Below are 23,957 nucleotides of genomic sequence, written 5' to 3'. Positions count from 1 at the left end.
ACACCAATTATTTAAAATGTAATTTTAAATAATTTAAATAATTGCCAAATTCCCGTTTCCAGTAAGTTTTAAAATATTACCACCCAGTTTATATATAAATATTTAAATACATATAAGATGGGACAAACGATTGAGAATACTTATGCCTAATAGTTAGTTTGGCTATTTGTTCTTCTGTGTACACCACGATGGTGGCCACGGGGGCTGATTTTGACCTTAGTTTATATTTTGGGTGTGAACCTTTTTTTTCAACTAATAAAGGAGGAATACCAGTCAAGAAAGTGATATTGTCCTCGCATATTTTGAAAGAAAATAACTGCAATGAATACTTGTGGTATATTAGTACCTGCTATACCCGTTCAGTGAGACTAAATTTGTATGAAATTACTGTTAACTATGTAAATACATTTTGCCTATGCAAGACATAATTTAGTTGCCAACAGGGATGTTCATTTTATTTAAAAATAATACTCTCATAGGATTCGAATAGTTTAAAACAGGAAATAATGTTTATAATGGACGGATGGATCGATATCGTTAAATGTAAATGCAAGCCTAAATACAAAAGTTGATATAAACCAGACTTGCTCCCTACTTTCAATCTTTTTTTTGCTCTCTTGCTTTATAGAACAATAATAATTGACAATAGGGAACCATTTTTGTGTCTGGTATAAACCTCCCCGACAAAGAAAAAGAGAAAAATACGAATCTTATCTAAAATATTTACATTGTTATTGATTTATTTTATTACAATACATAGTATATTTATGTTATTGTGTCGACTGCATATAGAAAAAAAGGCCAATAGGATAACACTGAAAAAATCAACTCCACCCTAAAATAGCCCTCCTGGCTATCTCTGGTTAACCAAAATTAAAATTTGGTTTAAGCATTTTAAAATTATATTAAATTATATTTGGTTAAAGAATTTTAAATTTAAATTTGGTTAAAGCATTTTAAAATTAAAATGTTAAATAAACCAAATCAAAATTTGGTTAAAGCATTTTCCCATACAATCTCTCAGCATGCAAAAAAACTCGATATATGTAAGTACATGCATTGTACATAATTACAAAGATTACATTTAAAAAATCAGCCCTTTGAAAGAATCATTTTCATCGTAATTTTAATTAATCGACAAGTTACGTTTGAGTCACGTGAATAATACATATGAATTGATCACTGATATTATATAGTATGTAACTATTATATTTAAATACTTGACTAGTTTTAGCCGAGTCGACTGTATTTCTTCCAGAAATGTTGTAACGTCTCAAAAAAATCTCTTAAAATTTTTTTGTATGAATATATTTTCAGTCTAATAAATTTAAAGAGTCAAAATGAAACTATATATGTACATAAAATAATATATGTACATAAAATAATATATGTACATAAACTATATATGTACATAAAACATACATACATATGTACATAAAATACTTCTAATAAATAATTACCAACACTTTATCAAATCACTGTCACCCTAAATATATTAACAATATTTTCTTGTCGTTTTTTATATTATTTTATTATTTAATGAACCAAGAAATTGAGACATTCAATTTTGTGGGTTTCACGCTTCCCCTTTCGATCAGGTCTCTGAACTTTCTCATAGGAAAATTTATAAAAACGTTGCAAAATAATATGAAAAAAATTTCACTCTGATGAATATTTTCGCAAATTAAATTACGAAATAAATAAAATTCTCACAATTAACCCCAATACATTCGTCGAAAGCTATCACAAAGTATGTATGTAGTACTACATTTGCAATAATTTGAAATGCCTAACCCAACATATAAATATTATAATTTTGAATTTGGCTCACTCTTACAACGTTGAAACTTTTCATAATGTAATAGATAAAATATCGAAAGAAAGTATGTCGCATTTCTATGCATAGTATTTATACATACACTTTTTTTAAATGGCATCTTATTGCACACACTTAGACAACTCGTAAAAATAATAAATAATCATCGATCAATCGAAGTACTACATTTCACTTTCTATCACTTTTCAATTTTGACTGGGCTATAAATTTACATACACGCATTTATCATAATTAATACTTAGAGAACTTATAATAATTTTATTCCTTTATTTTTGTCTGTTTTGCGTTTGGGCAATGCGAATGATGTAATTACTAGATAATTTCAATGAATTCATCCAGTACCCCAACTTCATAATATTGTTACGTATACTAAAAAGAGCCGCCGAGTAGTTGCAATCGGATTAGCCCGAGTAGCATCCCAGAGACTGTATTACCGTTATAATTGGTTTTAAGGATTATATCTAGACTCTAAGTGCATGTAGGCTAAACAATGGCCGTTATTGGTCTCTTCTCAGAAGTGACTGATACCGTGGTACCGTGGGACCGAATGTCGTGGGAATACATATCCGAGTACGTGACCATAACAATAGGTAAACAAACCAGACGTCGAAGATGTCCTGAGAGACCTGCCCCTTATAAGGCGGTACTTAGGCTATATCAAGACATTCTGAACTTTAGCACTGCCAGTGCGTGTATCTCCTTAATCATCAATAAATGCTGTGACACGACTTTGGCCTTTTACTTGGATCCTCCACCCACCCCTACGCAACAATATTATACTTGACTTATCTAATTTGGTAATGCTGGAAACTGGAAAGCAGAAAACTCAAAATATTATTCTAATATGAAAACATTTAGATACATTCTTAACATACATTGCATTTGTAAACCGATATTGGCGATGAATAGTGGTCATCGATGTTTGACGAGAATTGTGTCACGATGTTGACATTACTAACATTTTACTACTATTTACTTTTTTTTTTACTTTCTCCATGCACTCACTCCTATACGTTCAAAACGTGTTATTCACGTTGTCTGTAGAATTTGATCGATCTGTATCGAGTATCGTCTCTGCTGAACAAGTTTTTATATATTTCAAGATAATTCGTATGTCAAATTCTTCATTAGAAATTAAATTAAATACCTCGATTGAAATGCCAAGATAATAGTTTTTAGATTAGTAATTATATCGTATGTAAATTGAACCCTAGTGTACATAATTATATATATATATATATATATATATATATATATATATATATATATATATATATATATATATATATATATATATATATATATATATATATATATATATATATATATATATATATATGAGTCTTTTTAACATTTTCATTTACCAAATGACCAAAAAATATTTCGTCTTACCAATAGATTCACTTTATATGTACTGACAAAACTAACGTATAGATATTGGAGACGATCAATTCATCAACTATAGTATGGTTACTTAAATAAATTTTTATATGTGAGATATGACACTTGTACCTCACACTTTTGTCATTGTTTTATTTGTGTTTTTTGAAGAAAGCTACTTTCGATTTCACTGTGTAGTATGCGATAATTTGTACGCAAACCTCACAAATATACAATCGATTACCTGGTGAAACTAAATCACGTAAAATTTGCGTAATTGCACTTGACCGAACTCAAACGTTTACGTTTACGTATTGATTATTTTTTTTCGATCGTAATATTAAAAAAATTGTCTCAATATAAAAATTCATCGTCAATCTTAACTTTCTCCAATATTATTATTTATAAACAAAGCGTTGATCATTTCTATTCCTTAGTAAAACTACATACATATTTGGTTATACAATCGATTTTGATATTTTAAATATAATATAATCCATACGATAGCAATTGTCCTAATCAATGTACATATATTAATTGAACTTTAATTGATTACTCGGACTATAGTTAGGGTGACCATATTCTCAGGATTCAAATATAAAAATATGTCATTAAGAGGGCTGTACAGCCGAAACCTTAATTTTGTTGCCGTTCCTTTCTTCGATATATATATTGAGTGAATGCGGCAGTTGCGCTTCGACCAGATAAAACGTATTTTAAATTTACAAAATCGAGGTTTCGTATTCTCCTATTTTCTCCTCCGAAACTGGACCAATTTTTAAAATAATTTCATCATCGGTATGATAAAGATATTTTCTGTGCAACTATGCGCGTATTTTTTTCAAAATCGACCGTTAAATAAGCACGCTGGACTCTTTTCGTGGGTGTAAAAAAGAGGCGATTTTATAGATGTTTGGCGGCTCCTAGCTCCTATAAAAAATAAATAATCGAAAAAATAAAACAATAAATGCATCCCAATGGTAGATATCCATAACATATTAAAAAATAATTTCTCTAGTGCCATAATTGAGGAATGGATAAGTGTAATACGTTTGTATGGACAAAGCTCTGGTGTCCAGCCCTCTTAAGTCATGCTATTTTTAAAACTACTATAAACTAGACAAATTCCTAAATTGTCACCCCTATTATAAAATACTACGAAATCAAACGTGTCTGCAATTAAACAATACATTAAATCAGAACTAAAACCCAAACTCCTTAGATTATACAAACATATGGGATATGTCCGTCGTATAAGATACGTTTGATCATTGAAATCGTTTTACTACATTTAACCACTTGCGTGGTACTGATCTCTTTTACATAGTTAGCCTTGGTCTAATCAACCACACTTTTCCAATCGCCAATATCAACTAACTGGTATTAAATCGAATGCACCATTTGCTGTCAAAGCACTGGCTTTCAAGGTTTGCTGATGACTTTGTATAGCTGGTAACTCAGTTTACTCTTTATAGCGTTATTCGATGCAGCTTGTATCATAGGTATGCTTGTTTTGTTGCAGAAAAATGATCGGAATTGCAAGACTAGGTATCATAGGAGCTATTGTTGCCTGGACAGCGTTGGTTGGACCATCCAGTGCAGGGATACTAGACCAGTTTTCCTGGGCTCGAGCTGACAGAATTGAAGTTAACCTACCTTGGTTGCCTTGTAAGTATATGTACATGTATCCTTGTAGACACGAAAACAACCAGTGTTTAAATTCACGCTGTTAGGAAATATATTACTGAAAATATGAAATATCTCACAAAGGTTTTACTTATGATTTCAGTTGAAAATGAATCAAGATGCTATGATGAACTTGGATGCCTTAATATCACAAGAAGTTGGTACCATCTCATACATAGACCAATTAACATATTTCCACTCCCAAGATCAGTAATCAATACCAGGTATCAACTACTATATCAAAAATAATTAATTTATAATCAATGAGTAACCGCTTTGTATTTAAAACTAAAATTATATTTCAGATTCATTTTATACACCAAGAAGAATCCTTCTGAAGGACAAATACTTAATCCAAATGTTAACAAAACCATAGTTAAGTCGAACTTCTTTGCTGAAAGACCGACCAAAATAATCATCCATGGATTCATAGACACCCCATTCTCCAATTGGGTATATTTCAATACATAATTAAATAATATCCTATGTACGTATGTATATGTTGCAGGGATATTATAACAGCAGTAAAATCATAATTATACTAACGTTTCAGTGAATTCATATCCAACTACACATTCACTGGGTAAAGTTATATTTTCACTACGGAAATTACATATTCACTGGCCCTTATTATTGAAATTATAATTATTGACAGTTGAATGATGATAAAATACTAACTTAAGATTTCCTAGAATGTTTTACGATTCAATAATTAATTGATATTACCTACTATGAAAATAAATTTATTTGGGGGTCTTTATAAATTTTAAATTTATAATGTAATTGTATTGTCAGTAGAACTGCTAAATCGCGGGTTGTCCATAATATAGAGGTTAACGATGATGATAAACAAGCTTTGCTTAGTAAGAGTAGATTCGGGTTGTCGGTTATCAAGAATATGGAGAAGATCAGTGATTATAAACAAACGTGGTCGTTATGAGGGCGGTTTCGGATACAAATAATTTCCTTCAGTGATATTGAGAAGTGAATTTGTAATTCTAATGTTACATCTGTGCTCACTACCTGACTCATAATTTCACTGTAACATACATATTCGAGAGATTAAGAAGTTCTTAATCAAATGACTTAAAGCAGGGCTCTCCAACCCCAATAGTATATATAACATGACCATACTAAAGCCAGTTTAATAAAAAAAATAATGTTTCCAAACATTTATTAAGCTATTTTATTATTTTTTTAATATTGAATGCTAATTGAGCAATAAACTATTATTTTTTTAATATTAAGTTCATCTAAAACATTTTAAAATAAGCTATAGAGCAACGCCAACCCCTGTAACATATGCACATAGTATCCACACCACTATCTTTTAGCACATCAATACCTGAAGCTACTAAAAGTGAAATAATATCTATGTCATGTTCCACTTTCAGGTAAGTGAAATGAAAGACGAGCTGGTAAAACATGGTGACTATAACGTTGTTGTGGTTGATTGGGCCGGTGGAAGTCTACCATTATACACCCAGGCTACAGCTAACACTAGACTGGTCGGACTCGAAGTGGCACACTTCCTTTTACAGTTGCAAGTGAGCTTGGAGACTTTCCAAACTTTGCATACTATTCAAACTTTTGTAAATTCAATCATTCAAACTATATATTTTTGTTTGCAGAAATACCATGGATTGAATCCAGGAGATATACATATTATAGGACACTCTTTGGGAGCTCACACGGCTGGGTACGCTGCTGAGAAAGTTGAAGTAAACAGAAGTCCTAAAGATTATTAAATTAAAATCGTTATAAAATATAGTAATAAAAGCGAATGTTTCTATAGAAAACTTACCAAATTCAAACATGCTCTGGTATATCTTCCTCTATTGATAGTTTTCTTTCTAAAATTATTATATTTTGATGAATTCAGGGTGTCGGACGAATCACTGGACTCGATCCAGCTGAGCCATACTTCCAAGGAATGGGTAACCACGTCCGCTTGGACCCATCCGATGCCAACTTTGTCGACATTATTCATACAGATGGCAAAAGCATTTTGTTATTGGGTAAATGTGTATTCAATTTCATAAACACACATACATTAGAGCTTTTTCATGAGTGCTTAAGCTTTTACCATAGTAAGGAGGGAATAAATTCCTGACTCTCTTTTTTAAAAATGTGCAAATTAAACTAAACAAATAAATAAGTTGGCATGAACGAGCTCTAGTACCACAAAATCTATATAATAGAATCCATATTTCATATTTCATTTCTCCTCATCTGGCAAATTCTGGTTAAGTTTTAGTATTCTTTTAATAAAAGTTTATATGTATTTCATTCTTATCATAATTTTACATAAAAATACCATTTGAAAAAGTTTTCATAATTTAAAACTAAAGAAAGGTGAGAAATTAAAGTCTTAAACAAGTTATTCGTCCTTAATGAAATCTTCCATTTAATTTTTAATCTCCATATGACTTCATTCAAAAACATTCTTAATTACGATCATCAAAAAAAGTAATACTGATCGGCATGGCACAGATTTTGTCCCACTATCAGGTTACGGCATGTCGCAGCCCGTTGGCCACTTGGACTTCTATCCGAACGATGGAAAAGAGCAGCCTGGATGTGAACTAGCAGCTGGACCTCTAATTCCACTTACTCTAGTCCGTCAAGGCTTAGAAGAAGCTTCCAGAGTCCTAGTTGCCTGCAATCACGTACGAGCTATAAAATTATTTGTGGACTCAATTAACGGCAAATGTCCATATATCGGTATAATTATTGATACTCTATATACATATTTGAAGATGATATAAAATTTGCATACTAATTAAACTGTTGCATTTCATTTTAAGGTCACCAATGCCCATCGTATCAACACTTTCTTGACGGAAAATGTTTCAACTGTGCCCACGGCTGCGCTATAATGGGGTTAGCATAATAAATACACAATTCAATTCAATTACTTTGGCATAATTAAATAATAATATGATATATTTGTAAAATTTTAGCTTCCATGCAGATAGCTCACCAGGTCTCATCACTCATAAAAGTAACCAATCGGAGAATGAAGTTACTCCGTCCAACACTAAAGAAAATCTGGGAGCTAAATATTTCATGACTACTGGAAAAGATTATCCATACTGTCGTAAGTTTTATAATTGTTTTTTTAACTAATCCAGATGAATTTTTCTAAATTTATTTTATTTTTTTTAATATTTGTAGAGAGACATTATCGGATCGTTATAAATTTGGCTCATCCAAAAGGAGCCGAGTCTTGGGTTCAAGTATGATATTTTTAAAATATGTACTTACTTTATCATACTATGTATACTATTATTTAATCCATTTTTTTATTTTTTATATTTATTTTGTAGGGATTCTTGAAAGCTTCACTTCATTCTGACCGAGGTGTCATTAGGGGATTGGATCTGACGCCAAATAATTACGTCAGGTTGGTTTAATTTGATTTTTCAATGGTTAAAAAACCACTGTTGTGTGAATCTGAAAAGTCGAACGTGAGTCTTTCATAACTGAATTTAGTTTCAAAAAAATCAAAGTCGGTTATTTGACCCATCCGGGTTGATATTTTAATTGTGATGGACCATTTTCCAGATAATGTATTTGTTAATCGTTTTAGATTGGAACATGGAACGACCCATACGACCGTCGTCACCCATCCAGTTGATCTGGGAGGTAAAATTAGAAAGGTGTGTTGACTTCGATTAAAATATTACATTATCAGTTAGAGTCAAACATCATCGCTAAATTTTTTCATACACTTTTCAGGTTGAATTATCGTGGGAGTATGATATGAACGTTCTAGAACCACGATCTTTGTGCTTGTTCTGGTGTAACGACCATCTATACGTAAAATCTATTACAGTAGATGAAATGGAACTACCAACCAGAGGGTAATGAAAATTAATTGGTTACTTACCTTCTTACTATTTATTACTATAAATTAAATTTATCGGCGATCAATTTTATTTTCAGCAAGCGTAACATAGATTTCAAGAACAAACTGTGCACTCCAAAAAGGGACTTTGCTGAGATTCCGAATAGAGGCTCGGCAAACTTTTATGATAGATGCGCTTTATAATGACTGTTCTGATTTTTCATTTAAATTAAAAATAGACGTTTTGATTACTGCAGTGAGGGAACATGTTATATTTTATGTAATAGCTAGTCTGCAAAAATATTTAAAAATAATTAAAAAATAAAGCATTTATTGTATGTTCAAATGCGTAAGATTGAAATGCAAGACCTATGTATTTTGTTGTTAAGACTTATTAAAAATACTTAATGGGGGATCTGTGATTAAAATTCCTACTATGTAAGGAGTTTCTGACTTTATTATAATATGTATATTTATCATTGATTACTTTGTATTCGTAAGAGTTTGTAATTATAAACTATCATCTTCTTTTAGCCATAGACTCATTGCCACATTTTCTTAAAATTCTACCTTTTTTTCCAAATTTTCGTACTCAAATGTTGTATTGTTATATTACACATAAAACTGTATATATAATTAAACTTTGCCCACAATCTGGTGATATTTTAATTTTTATCTTAGTGCTAAAAAATTAATTTTGTATTTTTTTTGTAAATTATACATTAAAACATTCATCTCAAGTACACTTATGTAATTGTGTTTTTTAGGATACAAACACAAAAAATGTTAGTTATGTATTAAGAATATATTTAAATTTTTCATTTAAAATGTATCTATGCACAGATCTTTACTCAAAAGAGACTGTTCAAATTTATTAATTTGTACATCGCCACCGAGTGCCGAAGAAATTTGATAGAAGCTAACAGAACATAAAATTAATATATAAACTTATTGATTCCCTTGAGCATATCTCTTTTGAGCAAATTATCTGTGCCTATAAATATAATTTTTACCTATTAAATCAATTTATTGTTGTTTTTGTCTCAATATTTCTTTGTGACTATTTTATAAAAAAATATATTACATATTTTTGAAAAATTAAACGTGTACTTATTCATTTACATAATATATTAAGTCGAACAACTTAATATATTTTAATTGATTGAAAAATACAAATCATAAGTAATTTGATGCCATTTCATATGGTAAGCTTTACCTAGGGCACCTTTTGAATAGATATAAAACAACCACAAACTAGACAACTTTTGCCTGACTTCCCTGAGGTTTATGAATATTTCATTTATTCAATTGGGAATTGTACATGTTAATATGGATAGAGAAGAAACAACAGCAATTAACCAGATTAGAAAAGTTGGCCACCTGAATTTTAAAACTAAAAGGATAACCAGTAGCTATTTATTAGGGTTCGGTGATTATTCCGCAAAAAGCGATCTCGCACACTTCACTAAAATCTCGACCACGTTACATCTGGCACCCAAAAATTCCACCCATCAAGAGTAACAAACGTTATAGAGATATAAGCGAGTTAAAAACTATTATACTAACGAGAACTCAAGTGCCAGATATTACATATTCGTGATTTTCGTGGCAGCGATTGTCATGTGCGCGATCGCAATGTGCAAAATAGTCAGTATACCATTTATTAGTATTGAATATGGGTACCGTTGTGAGCAATGCTGTTATCTGGTGTATTTCTAACTATTTATGGAAACCTTTTGTTCAGAAATTTGAAACATCCAAAAACCTGTCGTAAAATGTCTTTACAACTGAACTTTTCCTGGCTAGCAGTGAGATTTTTTTAATTATTGATAGTAGTTTCTGAGAAAATACAAAAGCTAAATCGTATGTAGTAATGTGCTTGTGAGTTCGGTGATTACTAGTCAAATGTGAACCGGTCGCTCTAGATCGGTCACACGTGATCACCCGTCACACTAAAACTGTTTAGGATGCTAACTGACCGATTTTAAGGTGTGACCAGTTTTTTCGTGACCAGTTTTAGGGTGTGACCAGTTTTAGTGTGACGGCTGATCACGTGTGACCGATCTAGAGCGACCAGTTGTCCTGTGACTGATTTACATATGACTAGTAGTCCGTTTACCGTGCTTGTGGTCATATATTATATATAAAATATATTGAACTCAATGAAAAATTATAAAGCATCGTCGGAGAAAAAAGATTTTCTAGCTACAAGATTTTTACCAGAAACCCGTTTATAACGGAAGTCGGATAGCACCGCTGATTTGTATATAAGGTTTCCAATTTCCATAAATGTAATTTTGCTACGTACGTTGTAATTCTTGGTGCTTGGACCAAAAATTTTATCTCAAAAACCACAACTGTCAAATATACTTGACATAACCTAGCGATTTACGTAAAGACGATTGTACGGGAAGAAATCTACACATCTAACCTAGATTATTGAAATGCACTAAAAATGTCTTTGGCTTCAAGGATCACTCTATATTCAGCCTGTGCTTTTAGCGCTGCAATCATAGGCTTCGTCCACTACAAACAATATTCTGACAGGTGCATATAATACTGACTTTTCATATTTTCAATAAACCTCCCAATAAGAGTTTACAAATCAATATCGTTTTTTGACCAACAGAGAAAAATTACACGAAGGTGTCGTAAAAGATGTGGAGAGACAACAGCGGCGAAAGATTGAAAACTTGTATATGCTTCAACAGCAGGCAGAGCTCACCAAGCAATTAAGAGAGATTGAAAGACAGAGCGCTGCATTAAATACGCAGAATGAATGATTTACGAGCATGTTATATAATATAATAATTTATTAAATGTATAAGTATTAAATGTTTTTATTTTGAATCAAATTATGTAGATGAAAATTTATCGTAAAACTAGTAAATTAATTCATTTTAATTACAACGCACACTTATTTCAAAAACATACCAAGTTCTTTTTGCTTATGACTATCAAAATCAATGATTCTAACAAATATACTGATTTTATCATCAGCTGTGGAGTAAGACTGCTTTTAGATACATATGTAGTAATTATTTCTTCAACCAATGCAATAGGCTAATTTTCAAATTTGTATCATTCCATATTTGATTGGTTAATTTTACTATATACACATTAAAATTATCGAGTTATTACAAAATTATTAAAATATGATTTGAATAAGCTCAGGATTTATTTTTACGACTCGGAATCCGTCATAAATATCATAATTCCACAGGCTTGAGAAAAATTATATAAGCTCATTATTAGATAAAATTCAATTTTTTTAAAAAATGAACGTTAACGGAGGAACAAGAAGCTATATATTAACTAAGTGAACATTTTCATTTAATATGATATTATCAACTACATAAAATGTATTGAGAGAATAATTTTCAAGTAGGTTTTTTTTATCGGAACATTTTCAAAACAATGTATATAAATTATGGAATAAAACGCTTTTTATATTGGTTTCGAAATATTCATTGGTACATATGTATGATCGCTCGAAATATTAGTTGAAAAATTCGAATACAAATTTTTTAAAAACAAAGCAGTTAAAGACGAATATTGATAATAATGGTAATCTGAACATTCCTAATATATCAGAACCCGAAAGATTGTAACCCATTGGAACAATATTCGTTTCTCCTTATTCCCATTCTTTAAATTAAAATGAATATCGGAAATAAACTAGTACTATTTGTCACGTACGTATAAAGCAGTGAATTGGAGCAAACTATGTTTGCAACTGCTCTGCTCCAACTCCGTTCCACGCTCCGAGTAAAAAAGTTTCAACAATAAGAGGCTAGTAAAAATCATGTCTCAAAAAAATTCGGTCTGTCGCAGGAAAATTCCTCGCACAGGAAAATTGCCGTACAAAAAACTGCCCAAATCTCGTAAAAAAAAGCATTTGCTGAGCAATATTTGGTTAGTTTTCTGTACGGGAATTTTCTTGCGAGATTTTCGTAGCAGCGGTTACCCCGATAGTGATTCACATTTGGAATGTAACCCGTATACCACGTTAAAAATAAAAATGTATTCGGAGCATGGAGCACAAAAAAACTTTACGTGCTCTTGCTCCGGGCAAGATCTCATCGCTCCAATTCTCTGGTATAAAATACGTTCTATATGTCATAGACGATGTTTTAAAAGTCCCCAACATCGTTTTTTAATATTGTATATCAAAAGTAAAGGTCAATGGGCAAATAGTATGGAAGAAAAACCCACGGCGGACAGAATTGAAATTGTGAGGATATATAGATAAATGTCTCTAGTTTATCATGGTATAAAACCAGCGGAATATTGAAAAACCAGCGAAAAAATATTGCAACGAGCGAGACGTGACCCTATACCTGCGTGTGAGAGAGTATACCTGCCGGGTACGTACATCAACATCACGCGGGACGTACATCAACCTTTTACTTACTAAAGTTTTGTAAGCGTCGAAGGGTAGCTACCCGTGGAGAAGAAACCAAAACAAACCCGGAAGAAAAAAAATCTGAGTATGGCTGCTTTAGTAGCTATTTAACAGAACGACAACTTATATTTAATAGTAGTATTCGATCTTTTGAATAAATATATTTTTGGTTCAAACTTTGTTCTCCCATGGATTCTAAATAAAATTACCATACAGTAGCGGGCGATGAAAGGTGTCCACCTCGAAAAAACTCATATTTTCTTGTTTTTCGGACTTAAAAACAATTTTATTTTTTTTTTTTTGTTTATTAAAATTGAATTTATGAAGTTTGAAATAAATTCAAGTAGTAATGCGAAGAAATTAAAACGAAACTACAATGTTATTCAAATTATTAGGAGTCGGTGATGTATGGAAAGATTTAGTAGTGTAATTAAAAAATTTTTTTTTCATAAAACTGACGTATTAATAAAAAATCTAAAAATCACATTTCATTTATTATAATAACACTTATATATAAAATTTGTTTCAATATTTGATTGGCCCCCCCTTATTTTTTATAACAGCCTCAACTCTTCGAGGCATTGATTTAATTAAATTTTGAATATATTCATCTGTGATATCGTTATCCCATATATGTTTTATTTTTTCAATTAATTCTAATTTAGAGGAAGGCTTTTTATTATTAATTTTAGAACCCATTATAGCCTAAAGGTTCTCTATTGGGTTAAAGAATACGGTTTAGTTGCCAGGATACCGGCGAAAAAACCATTTTTGACCAAGAAAATGAAATGCAACGACTGAATTGGGCCAAAAAATTTATTAATTTATACTTTTAAGTATATAATGTTAAGTGAATTACCATAAGTATATAATGTTACGTGAATTTATACTCTTTAATTTTATATAATTTTCATTCATATCTGCGACCGGGTCGGATTGCGCCCAATGACCTTTATATTGCTCAAACAATTGTTGTACAGTGCATCGACAAAAACTGTATCTCAAGACCTTAAAAGTAACAGTTGGATTAAAATAGAAAAACTATAGCTAAGAATAAAATCCACAAGACAATGCATGTATAAGTGTTTGTTTTTTTTTTTATTTTATTATTACGATTACGATACTATATTATACATTAGAGATATAAACATAACAAATGCACAATCGGGCTACTGTTTTGACTAGGGCCGTCGAGATTGCACCGTCGAGTCTAGTCTAGTCTAGTCTAGTCTAGTCTAGTCTAGTCTAGTCTAGTCTAGTCTAGTCTAGTCTAGTCTAGGTCGTCGTCGTCACGGGTGAAAAAGTGGTAGGTGATATTTTGGCCGGTGGGCGATTTGTCCATGCCGAAGTGGTCGAGCTTGCCGAACTTGGCCAGGCCGAGCGCGAGGAGAGCCTCGAAGGAGCGCGGCTCCCAGATGGCGAGGTCTGCGAGGACGACGCGGTTGAGCTGCGCGCCGCTGCGGTCGAGGCCTTCCCGCAACTGGAACAGCGACGCGTTGTGCTGCGCCGCGCCCGACGCCAGCCTACTCTCCTGCAGCTGCCGCTCGTCGAACTTGCGCTGCTGGCGGGCCTGCGTGGCGAACGCGAGCGCCCGGTGCACGTTCCGCACTGCGATGCTGTAGCAGTTGCGGCGCCGGCCGATGTAGTGCGCCGCCAGCCGGAACATGCGCCTCTTCCGCCAGTACTCGTCCGGCCCCCGCGACCGGATGCACCTCCACACCGTCAGGAACACCATCTCTCGACACCTCAATACCCCAACGCCAACGCCCCAACACTCTCGCTGACCTAACCTCGAATGTTTGACAGCCGCCGAAGCGCGCTTACCAACCACCTCTCATCAAAACATGAAAGTTGCATTGCCGTTGCTCGGTAAGCGGGTCTACCCCACGGGATCGAATGTGAAATGCACGAAAAACCAAATATCGAAAGGCAAAGATCGAAAATCGAAAGATCAAAAAAAAAGGTCGTTGAAAACGTTGATTCGCTCGGTGAACGAGTGAAAGTGGCCATATTTCCATGGAAAACTTAGAAATTGTGACGGTTGTTGGGAAGGTACTTGCCCTGACGAGATGATGTACCCAGTCTACCTCATGGGCCCGAATGTGAAACGCCCGAAAACGCAAATATCGGAAGGCAAAGATCGAAAATCGAAAGATCTTGAGTCGAAAGATAAAAAAAGGGTGCATGGTAAACGGTACATACTCACTTAATTTGCGCTAGCAGGATACAACAGGAACAGGCTTTTCCTCCCGTATTCTGCGCGCGCACATTAATACGAGAGGAAAAGCCTGTTCCTCTTGTTCCTGTTGTATCCTGCTCGCGCAAATTAAGTGAGTATAGGGGGGTTGAAGGTTTTGGACCGTTTCCCAGCCTATGGAAATTCAGTTGAATTTTGAAGAGGATCTTTATTACTCGATTAATACAGGTGTATTCGTATGTACAGCGAAGCAGGTAAAGGATTCACTGGAACGAGCTAGGTCGAGTTCCTGAAGCTCACTGGCATCTGGGGACGATGCACTGGTTTATAAAGGTGTTGCTTGAGCAACGCGTAGCTGGGCTGGTGAGATCACGTTCTGGAAGATTCCGACGGGGTCGAGGTCTTCCTTTGTGTTCGATGTTTGATACGTAGTTGCGTAGCTCCTTGGGATTTCCCGTGTACTCGTGACTGCGTATCTGGAGCGAGTCGAATCGCCTTTATGGGTAAGCTGGACGAAGTATTTCGGCCACGGCTAACTTTCGTGTACAAGAAGAGGACGCGATGATGTCATTTGTACAGATTAAGTTCGATGAGGGAAATAGGTGATATTGTGGCGGCTCGCTTATACGACATGGTCGAGTTTGGTTGCCTTCCTGCGAGTGGGGACCAACCCGGCTGGGTTCGCAGAGCCACTACTCACTCTGTCTTCAGCTGTCATATAATAAACACGTGCATTAACATGCCAGTCGTCTCATTCGTTCATCCTCCATAATATCACAAGTCGTGCTATATCTCTACATGAGTATGTATCGTTTACCATGCACCCTTTTTTTTTTGATCTTTCGATTTTCAATCTTTGCCTTCCGATATTTGGTTTTTCCTACATTTCACATTCGATCCCGTGAGGTGCACCCCTCGGTAAGCATATAACCGCAACCCGTCCGCATGTAACCGTGTGCTTTCGCCTCTGAAGACCTCCGCACACTTGCCGGATCGTCCGGTGCGGCCCGCAAGCTGCCGGTAGCCGTTCCGGACGATCGCGGCCGCATTGAGGTCTGTTCATACCTATCCAGCACGACCCGAATCCTGCAAGTACGGACAGTATTATTTAGTACATTCTATATGGACGCGCATGCGCGAATGGAGTATGAATACGTCCATATAATGTACCAAAGAATACTATCCGCACTTGCATGACCCCTGCAGGATACGGGTCGTGCTGGATAGGTATGAACAGACCTTTGAGGGGGAAAGTCGCAATCGACTTCGATCGTAACAATTTTTAAAATTTCTTTCCATGTTCGTCTCTTTGCGATCCTATTGTAGGCGGGGTACGATGTGTTGACCGTATCCCGGCCTAACGAAACACTGTTGTGTGGTTCAAAGATGGGGTCACCAATGTAGGCGGGGTACGTATGTGTTGACAGCGCTGTTGGATGATCAGAAGGTTGCGTAGATCACGTCGGGGTAGTACCAATGTAGGCGGGGTACGATGTGTTGACCGTATCCCGGCCTAACGAAACACTGTTGTGCTAGTTTTATAAAGTTTTATTGTTTGCCTATGGTTGTACAAAGGTATGGTATTTGTGGGCAAAAGTATGTCGTTCAGCGGTCTCTGGATATGGTAGAGTGTCGCTGGCTCAGCATTCAGCTATGTACGGAAGGTCTCTGGATACGGCAGTGTGTTGCTGGCTCGTCCGGCTGGTTGATCTTCCAAGTCCGCGTAGTGTAGTGGTGGCTGGTCAGGAGCTGTATGTCGACGCTTGCTGCTGTGGGTCGACTGGCGTTGTTTGGGTTGTACCTCCTTTTATAGTGTTTCTGGAATCGCCTGACCGATGGTGGTGGTTTGTTGATGCGTAAGAAAGGAATGCACTGTTGTCGAGGCGTAGAATTTTCTGGAACGCTTGATGGAAGTGGTTATTGATGCGTACGAGAGGAATTTGCTTTCGTCGAGGCGTAGTATTTTCTGGAATGCTTGATGCTGTTCCGCTCGATGTATTTTGTTGTTGCGGAATATTCTCGAAGGTTTCGATGACGATGACGACGACGAGATTCCTACACTATCACTGTAGCTTTTGTCATTCAAGTCCCAAAGACATACTCGACTTTGGACTACAAAAATGAATCAACCGGTGTCGAACATCGTGTAGTACTCAAGCTACACACGAATGCGCGCACCGACGACCGACTGACAACCGCATGCGGAATTGAAACATCCGCAGAGGCCTGCGGTTCGCACGACGGGCTTGCGGGCGGTCCGCATAGTGTGGCGGCTATCGCTCATTTGTATGATGGTGTACGCAACGGGAGAACCCGACGATCCGGTAAAAGGCGCTACAGACGCTCTGAAATTCGGAGCGGTATTTCTTGCAGCGACGAATGTTGACGCATACCGTAGCGTGTGTAGGAACATTCACCGTCAGGTCAAAGCGCATTCAGTACACCGCACGTTGAACCAAATTCTGTTCGTTCGCCGCACGGTCTACCAAAAGACATACCGCTCCGATATTCCAGAGCGTCTGTAGCGCCCTAAGTGTGCTGAGGCCTTAAGGCCAGACCGTACTATGAAACCGCGACGCGACACAGTAGTGCGCGGCCAAATATTGTTTGTATGAAATTGTACAAATATTGTTTGTATGCCTTGTCGTGTCGCACCACAGCAGGTTGTGGTCGCATAGTGCGGTTTGACCTTAAAGGCGAAAACACTCAGCGGTGAACGGCACTTCGTGTTCATGGCTCCTCAGGTTTCCTCGCTAAGCATCCGGACGAATACTGGAGCTGGTCTCCAAGTATCGTCTGCAGCCGATCAGACTCGAACTGTGTCTTGGTAGTGAGGAAGATGCCGAGAGTGAGAACTTTCTCACATGGCGGCGATCGGGGCGGAAGTCGAAGCGGGAGTCAATCGGGAACATCAATTCTCATTAAATGAACTTTCCGTTACTAAACTAGTCTCGTCGGCTTGGTACTAAGATAATCAGTTCCATAGCAGCATAGTTCTACGTCTACGATTTGTTGACGTGGAACTACACTTCGATTATTTCAGAATTATCTAACGCTCACTTTTTTTGCACTTGTTTTTGTAAAATTCCTTCTCCAATGTGTCAAGTGGATATGGCTTTTGACTATGGTGCTAAGGGTGAATTGAGTATTTACGTCAGAGTCAAACTCGGACGTCAAAGTATCTCCACTGGCCGGTGCGATATTGGCACTTTAGCAGCAGTACGCAAGATGTTGTCGTGTCGATTAGTTATCGGAGCCCGAGCGACTCCGCTCTTGCAGGTGGGTGCTTCGCCCTCCTCATTTTTAAAACTATTTATTTTTCCACCTCCAATTATCAAGTTTGTTTAAATTCTTTAAAATGTTTACGAGTTCTCAATACCTAACCTCTAATTCAATACCAGATTAATTATCATTGGCGATACCGAGATATTCCTATTGACGTTTATATAAACAAGCCAATTCGTTCGTAAATAAGTATCGGGTGATTCGTCGACCTTCATATGCTTAACTATTCTGTTTACGAATGGACCACTTTTATTATCGTTATCTTTGCTTGTTTTTCGTTTCATACACACCCGCTTTAAACAATTGACGTGTGATTAAGAATTACTTACGTAAATGATTTTTATACATTTATTTAGAGGCGCAATCTACATTTGTTGATTTAAATACGTAATATAAAATGTACACGCTTTACATTGCAAATTTCATAAATTATTGTGTTCAGATAAAATATTAATATGTAAATTGCAAAATATATATTATATGGATGCCATTTAGTTTTTCATAATATACCCTTATTTTTGTACATTCACAATTTTATGAATGAATTTTTTGCAATTTTTGCAATATTTACTTACTTAAGGTAACTGAAATATATTTTATTACTTACCTATACATATAATTGAAACATTTGAACATTATTACAGAATCAAATTCTATCATTTCGTATACAAAATATACCAGAGATAAAATTTGCACATTTACAAATTTTTTATAGTTCAAATATCAGACAAAAATAATATAGATGTGTATCTTAAATTTTAATTTAAAATTTTAATCCAGCTATTCAGTTGCTTGTACAATATGATAATTTATTTACGGTGTGTTTCCGTTTCAAAATTTCAAAAGGTCAAGATCAACTGGTACCGAAAAACAATGCAATAAATTGGTTGAATTTTAATATTTATCACCTGAGAATACTGATACAAACATATTTCATCACTTTTGTAAATTTTATCTTCCAGATTGTAAGATGTCAATTCAGCACAAAAAATACTAGTAAAATTTATAATAGCGCTTTAGACGCCATTACTGACATCAAAGATGGTTCTAAACTTCTGGTTGGGGGTTTTGGTTTATGTGGAATCCCAGAGAATCTCATTAGCGCTATGCTTGTACACGGAGCCAAAGACTTGACTGTAGTCTCAAATAATGCAGGTTCGTCAGACTTTATCGCTCACTTGGATTAAAATAGTTTGTATTTAAAATGTATAATACATGTATGTTAATGTTTTAGGTGTGGAAAAGTTTGGTTTAGGATTATGGCTGAAACAAAGACAAATTAAAAGGATGATCGCATCGTACGTTGGTGAGAATGCTGAGTTTGAAAAACAATATTTGAGTGGAGAACTCGAGGTATTATTTTTACACATACATCATAATTAATGTAATGTTTTATATATCACTAATGGTTCCACCTGGCTTCGCTTGGTATTTATAAACATAATGTTTTGCGTTCAACAATATTCAAAAATAGTAGTAGCCTGTAGTACGTTTATTCGGCTATTCCGAGATTCTGGACATATCGAATTAAAAGAAGTGATGAAACTTTGTGAATTTAGTCAAACAGTAATAATGTTTTTGGAACTGAAAATTACACTTCCGCCATTTTCAAATGTAACAGCTCATATATTGATATTTCTATACTATTTAATATTTATCATACATAAATATTTTTTCATTTAGTTAGAGCTAACTCCTCAAGGAACACTCGCCGAACGAATCCGTGCTGGAGGTGCTGGAATTCCAGCTTTCTATACTCCGACAGCTTACGGCACTCTCATTCAAGAAGGTGGAGCACCCATAAAATACGCACCTGATGGAAAGGTAAACATTTTACAACTTGGGATAAATCAATATCCTACAAATCCATAAAGATCTCTAACTAACAATTTTACAATCGCTTACAGGTAGCTGTTGTGAGTGTCGCTAGACAGTCGCAAACCTTCAATGGAAAAAACTACATAATGGAAGAAGCGATCACAGGAGACTTCGCCCTAGTAAAAGCTTGGAAGGCTGATCCTCACGGAAATTTAATATTTAGAAAAAGTGCTAGGAATTTCAATCCTGCTATGTGCAAAGCCGCCAAAGTGACCATAGCAGAAGTGGAAGAAATCGTCGATAATATTGATCCAGATCAAATTCACGTCCCTGGAATATTCATTCATAGGTTGATCAAAGGTAACGTATAAGATTAATCATAACTAACTAATTACTTTTGTTAGTAATTCTAACTGCAATTTTGCAAAATTCCATTTATGATATTACGTTCGAGGTCATCCTCATTTTTTGTTAAATTAAACTTGATATCTAGCAATATTCGTCAAAAACTTCAAATCATCACAGATATTTTTTACCAAGCAAGACAACATAGATATCCTCAGAATTGTCAGACTTGAAAATTTCTTATTATGCTCATATGTATATTTACAATTAAATATTTGGATATTGTTTTAGGTGAAAATTACGAAAAAAGAATTGAGAAATTAAGTATAACCAAGGAAAAGACAAGTCCTCAAGTTCAGACTCCCATAATGAAGCTTCGCGAAAGAATCGCTCGTCGCGCTGCAGCTGAATTTTCAGATGGAATGTACGCCAATTTAGGAATAGGTTATGTTTCGTTCTAAATTTTTGACTTTATATACACGCCTATCAAACTTCTAAATGACACCAATTGAATAAAAATTAACATAAATTAAATTTTATTACTCTACAGGTATACCTGTCCTTTCCAGTAATTATATTCCAGCTAACATGAAGGTTCTTTTGCAATCGGAAAACGGTATTTTAGGATTAGGACCATTCCCCACAAAGGATGAAGTTGACGGTGATCTTATAAACGCCGGAAAAGAAACAGTCAGTGTTGTACCTGGTAAGTGAAATGTTCTGTATTTTAGTTATAAAAAGCTCTAGTCAAAATTCTTAGTTCCAAAAGAACAAGATTACTAAATTTGAGAAAAGTTTTCAGCTCAAAATGTTATTTATTACACTTCAAAGTATATATTTTTTATTTTTATTCATTAAATAACAACTTTTTCAATATAGGTGCATCATATTTTGGATCTGACGATAGCTTCGCGATGATCCGAGGCGGACACATCAATCTGACGATACTGGGAGCTATGGAAGTGTCGCAGTATGGGGACTTGGCCAATTGGATGATTCCCGTAACAATTCATCAACTCTACTCTGTGTACAATTCTAAATATATTTCCTTGTATTTACTATCGTTTGATTTTAGGGAAAACTTGTGAAGGGAATGGGCGGAGCAATGGATCTCGTAGCAGCTCCCGGAACCAAAGTCGTTGTTACAATGGAGCATGCCGCCAAAGACGGCTCACACAAAATTCTACCACAATGTAACTTACCGCTGACAGGGAAAAATTGCGTCAACACTATAATTACTGAAAAGGTAAATTCACTCAAAGCACCCGAGCACAGTTTTAATTTGAAAAGTATGATCAAAAGAAAGTGAATTATTTTTGCTGTATGATTTTTGTGCTTATATTTTTGTTTTGATTACAACAATATACAAACTTTTATGCTACATATTTTCTGCAGGCTGTCTTCGATGTTGATCCGGAGAAAGGACTCACTCTCACCGAAATAGCTGAAGGTGTAACTGTCGAAGAAATCATCATGTCAACTGGGTGCGATTTCGAAGTATCACCTGAATTAAAGCCAATGCAGCAAGTTTCATAATACATTATAATGTTTTTTTGTACACCTATGTATGTTAAGTTAAGTTTTTGTAAATAATCAAGATACTGTGCGTTTGTATGGATTTGTGATTGAAAACAATTTTTGAAATTTGGCGAGTCATTCATTTTTATGTAAATACTACGTATTTTTATCAAATAAATACATAATATCCTCGGAATTTTCATTATTATATGTATATTGAAGTTGTTTGTAAAATATGAAAATTTTACTTGTAAAGCGCGCACCATATTTATGTACTTCTGATTCGTATGCATTTAATTTGTATTTTTTGTAAATTATAACTACGTATATATATATAAATTGTTTTATGTTATATTATTTTTATTTTAAATTGAAATGTGTATAATTAATGTACAGAAAATAAAGTTTAGATATTTTTTATCGAAATTATTATCCGAGTTTTCGATCCATCGAAATAATTCCAAATAAATCCTCACCTTTTATATTGGTCCATTTCTTCCCAAGTTCAAAACTCCTTGAGATCTTTTGTTGTTGAACACATGAGCCGTTATATTTTAAAGTGGCTGAAGTCCAATTTTGAGTTCCAAAAACTATTTCAGTTTGACTTCATTCACAAATTGTTATCACTACTTTTAATTCGATATGTCCAGAATCTTGGAAAAGCAGAATAAACGTATTACAGGCCACCAGTATTTTTATATATTGTTAACGCAAAATATTATCATATATATAATAACGCTATTCTGTGTGTCTGGGTAAAATAACGCTTGCCGTACTATAATTTCATTTATATTTTGTTTTGTTTTATTTTACTTTTTCTTTCTCCTTATGTACTATTTAATTTTGTTCAATGTGAAACTAAGAATGGGATTTATTGATTTTATTTTTGATTTTTACACTTTTGTTCATTTTTTTTCTGAAGTATTATTTTTCTTTTGTTACTTTTTTTTTAATTTTATTTTATCATGTTTTTATGCTTTTGCTTTTTTCTTTTTATTTTATATTTTACTTGCTTTATCATTACCAAATGTAGGCCATTGTGGCGCATTAGGTTCTTCCTGTAATGCCACAATGGTCCAAAACTATTAATAAATAATAAATAATAGTCGTTTCGATTCGCTAAAACAAAGCCAACAAAACGTATGAATATAAAAAAAAGAAAAAAACCTCTATATATATGTACCGTTTACTAGCAATGTTTCCTCTAGGCAAGTCTCTTAAGCATTTACCGTCATCTATTGAAAATTTATTTAATTTTTTTTTTATCTATCGTTGTTTTATATGTAGATAGGTAGGTAATTTTTACCTTTTTATTCATATTAATAGTAAATATAAATATTAAATCTTGGTATATAATTTCGAAAGAGACTTTGTATGTCTGTTTGTTTATTTGGGTCGTAGAATCCGTGACGTTCAATTTAATAAAAAAAAAATGAATATTCATATAAATTTAAATAAAATAAAACTATTCAAATAAATTTAATAATATGTTTACTATTAGATTGGCACTGTTTAAGTGAAAAAAATTTGACCGCGTACGGATTGAACACAGGACTGACACATTTCTTTTAATTTTTTTTTTATTTAATAACTTAATATGCCAACACCCATGCGATGATATTTTATCGGGTACAAC

At 34.3% G+C, this 23,957-nt stretch overlaps 4 protein-coding genes across 5 annotated transcripts in view; 3 read left to right on the top strand and 1 right to left on the bottom strand.

The window, feature by feature from the left end:
- Window positions 1–9,049, top strand: part of LOC143913702 (pancreatic triacylglycerol lipase-like) — a 54,870-nt gene extending 45,821 nt beyond the window's left edge. For both annotated transcript variants that reach the window (XM_077433669.1, XM_077433677.1), the window contains exons 2-15: window positions 4,740–4,885; window positions 5,007–5,127; window positions 5,209–5,356; window positions 6,298–6,450; window positions 6,535–6,624; window positions 6,786–6,921; window positions 7,415–7,627; window positions 7,711–7,786; window positions 7,867–8,003; window positions 8,081–8,142; window positions 8,233–8,309; window positions 8,496–8,565; window positions 8,645–8,769; window positions 8,852–9,049. In XM_077433669.1, coding sequence (XP_077289795.1) covers window positions 4,744–4,885; window positions 5,007–5,127; window positions 5,209–5,356; window positions 6,298–6,450; window positions 6,535–6,624; window positions 6,786–6,921; window positions 7,415–7,627; window positions 7,711–7,786; window positions 7,867–8,003; window positions 8,081–8,142; window positions 8,233–8,309; window positions 8,496–8,565; window positions 8,645–8,769; window positions 8,852–8,957 — 1,656 coding nt within the window. In that variant the 5' untranslated portion in view covers window positions 4,740–4,743 and the 3' untranslated portion in view covers window positions 8,958–9,049. The remainder of the gene's footprint in view (window positions 1–4,739; window positions 4,886–5,006; window positions 5,128–5,208; window positions 5,357–6,297; window positions 6,451–6,534; window positions 6,625–6,785; window positions 6,922–7,414; window positions 7,628–7,710; window positions 7,787–7,866; window positions 8,004–8,080; window positions 8,143–8,232; window positions 8,310–8,495; window positions 8,566–8,644; window positions 8,770–8,851) is intronic.
- Window positions 9,050–11,200: 2,151 nt separating this feature from the next.
- LOC143915886 (protein PET117 homolog, mitochondrial) lies at window positions 11,201–11,587 on the top strand. The gene is made up of 2 exons (XM_077436711.1): window positions 11,201–11,300; window positions 11,383–11,587. Exons 1-2 carry the CDS (start codon window positions 11,209–11,211, stop codon window positions 11,534–11,536), a joined length of 246 nt encoding a protein of 81 aa, XP_077292837.1. The 5' UTR covers window positions 11,201–11,208; the 3' UTR covers window positions 11,537–11,587.
- Window positions 11,588–14,417: 2,830 nt separating this feature from the next.
- Window positions 14,418–14,893, bottom strand: mRpL20 (mitochondrial ribosomal protein L20). The gene has a single exon (XM_077427622.1). The coding sequence runs from the start codon at window positions 14,891–14,893 to the stop codon at window positions 14,429–14,431; it is 465 nt and encodes a 154-aa protein (XP_077283748.1). The 3' UTR covers window positions 14,418–14,428.
- A 3,460-nt stretch (window positions 14,894–18,353) lies between these two features.
- Window positions 18,354–22,751, top strand: SCOT (Succinyl-CoA:3-ketoacid CoA transferase). The gene is made up of 10 exons (XM_077427611.1): window positions 18,354–18,634; window positions 19,603–19,795; window positions 19,875–19,993; window positions 20,324–20,464; window positions 20,548–20,818; window positions 21,095–21,247; window positions 21,354–21,509; window positions 21,683–21,804; window positions 21,879–22,049; window positions 22,199–22,751. Exons 1-10 carry the CDS (start codon window positions 18,452–18,454, stop codon window positions 22,337–22,339), a joined length of 1,650 nt encoding a protein of 549 aa, XP_077283737.1. The 5' UTR covers window positions 18,354–18,451; the 3' UTR covers window positions 22,340–22,751.
- The last annotated feature ends 1,206 nt before the right edge of the window (window positions 22,752–23,957 follow it).

Source organism: Arctopsyche grandis, chromosome 1 (assembly GCF_051622035.1).
Source record: "Arctopsyche grandis isolate Sample6627 chromosome 1, ASM5162203v2, whole genome shotgun sequence".
In the NCBI taxonomy this organism is placed as follows: Eukaryota; Metazoa; Arthropoda; class Insecta; order Trichoptera; family Hydropsychidae; genus Arctopsyche; species Arctopsyche grandis.
Note: the sequence above shows the minus strand (reverse complement) of the source record. Positions and strands in the feature narration are given on the sequence as shown.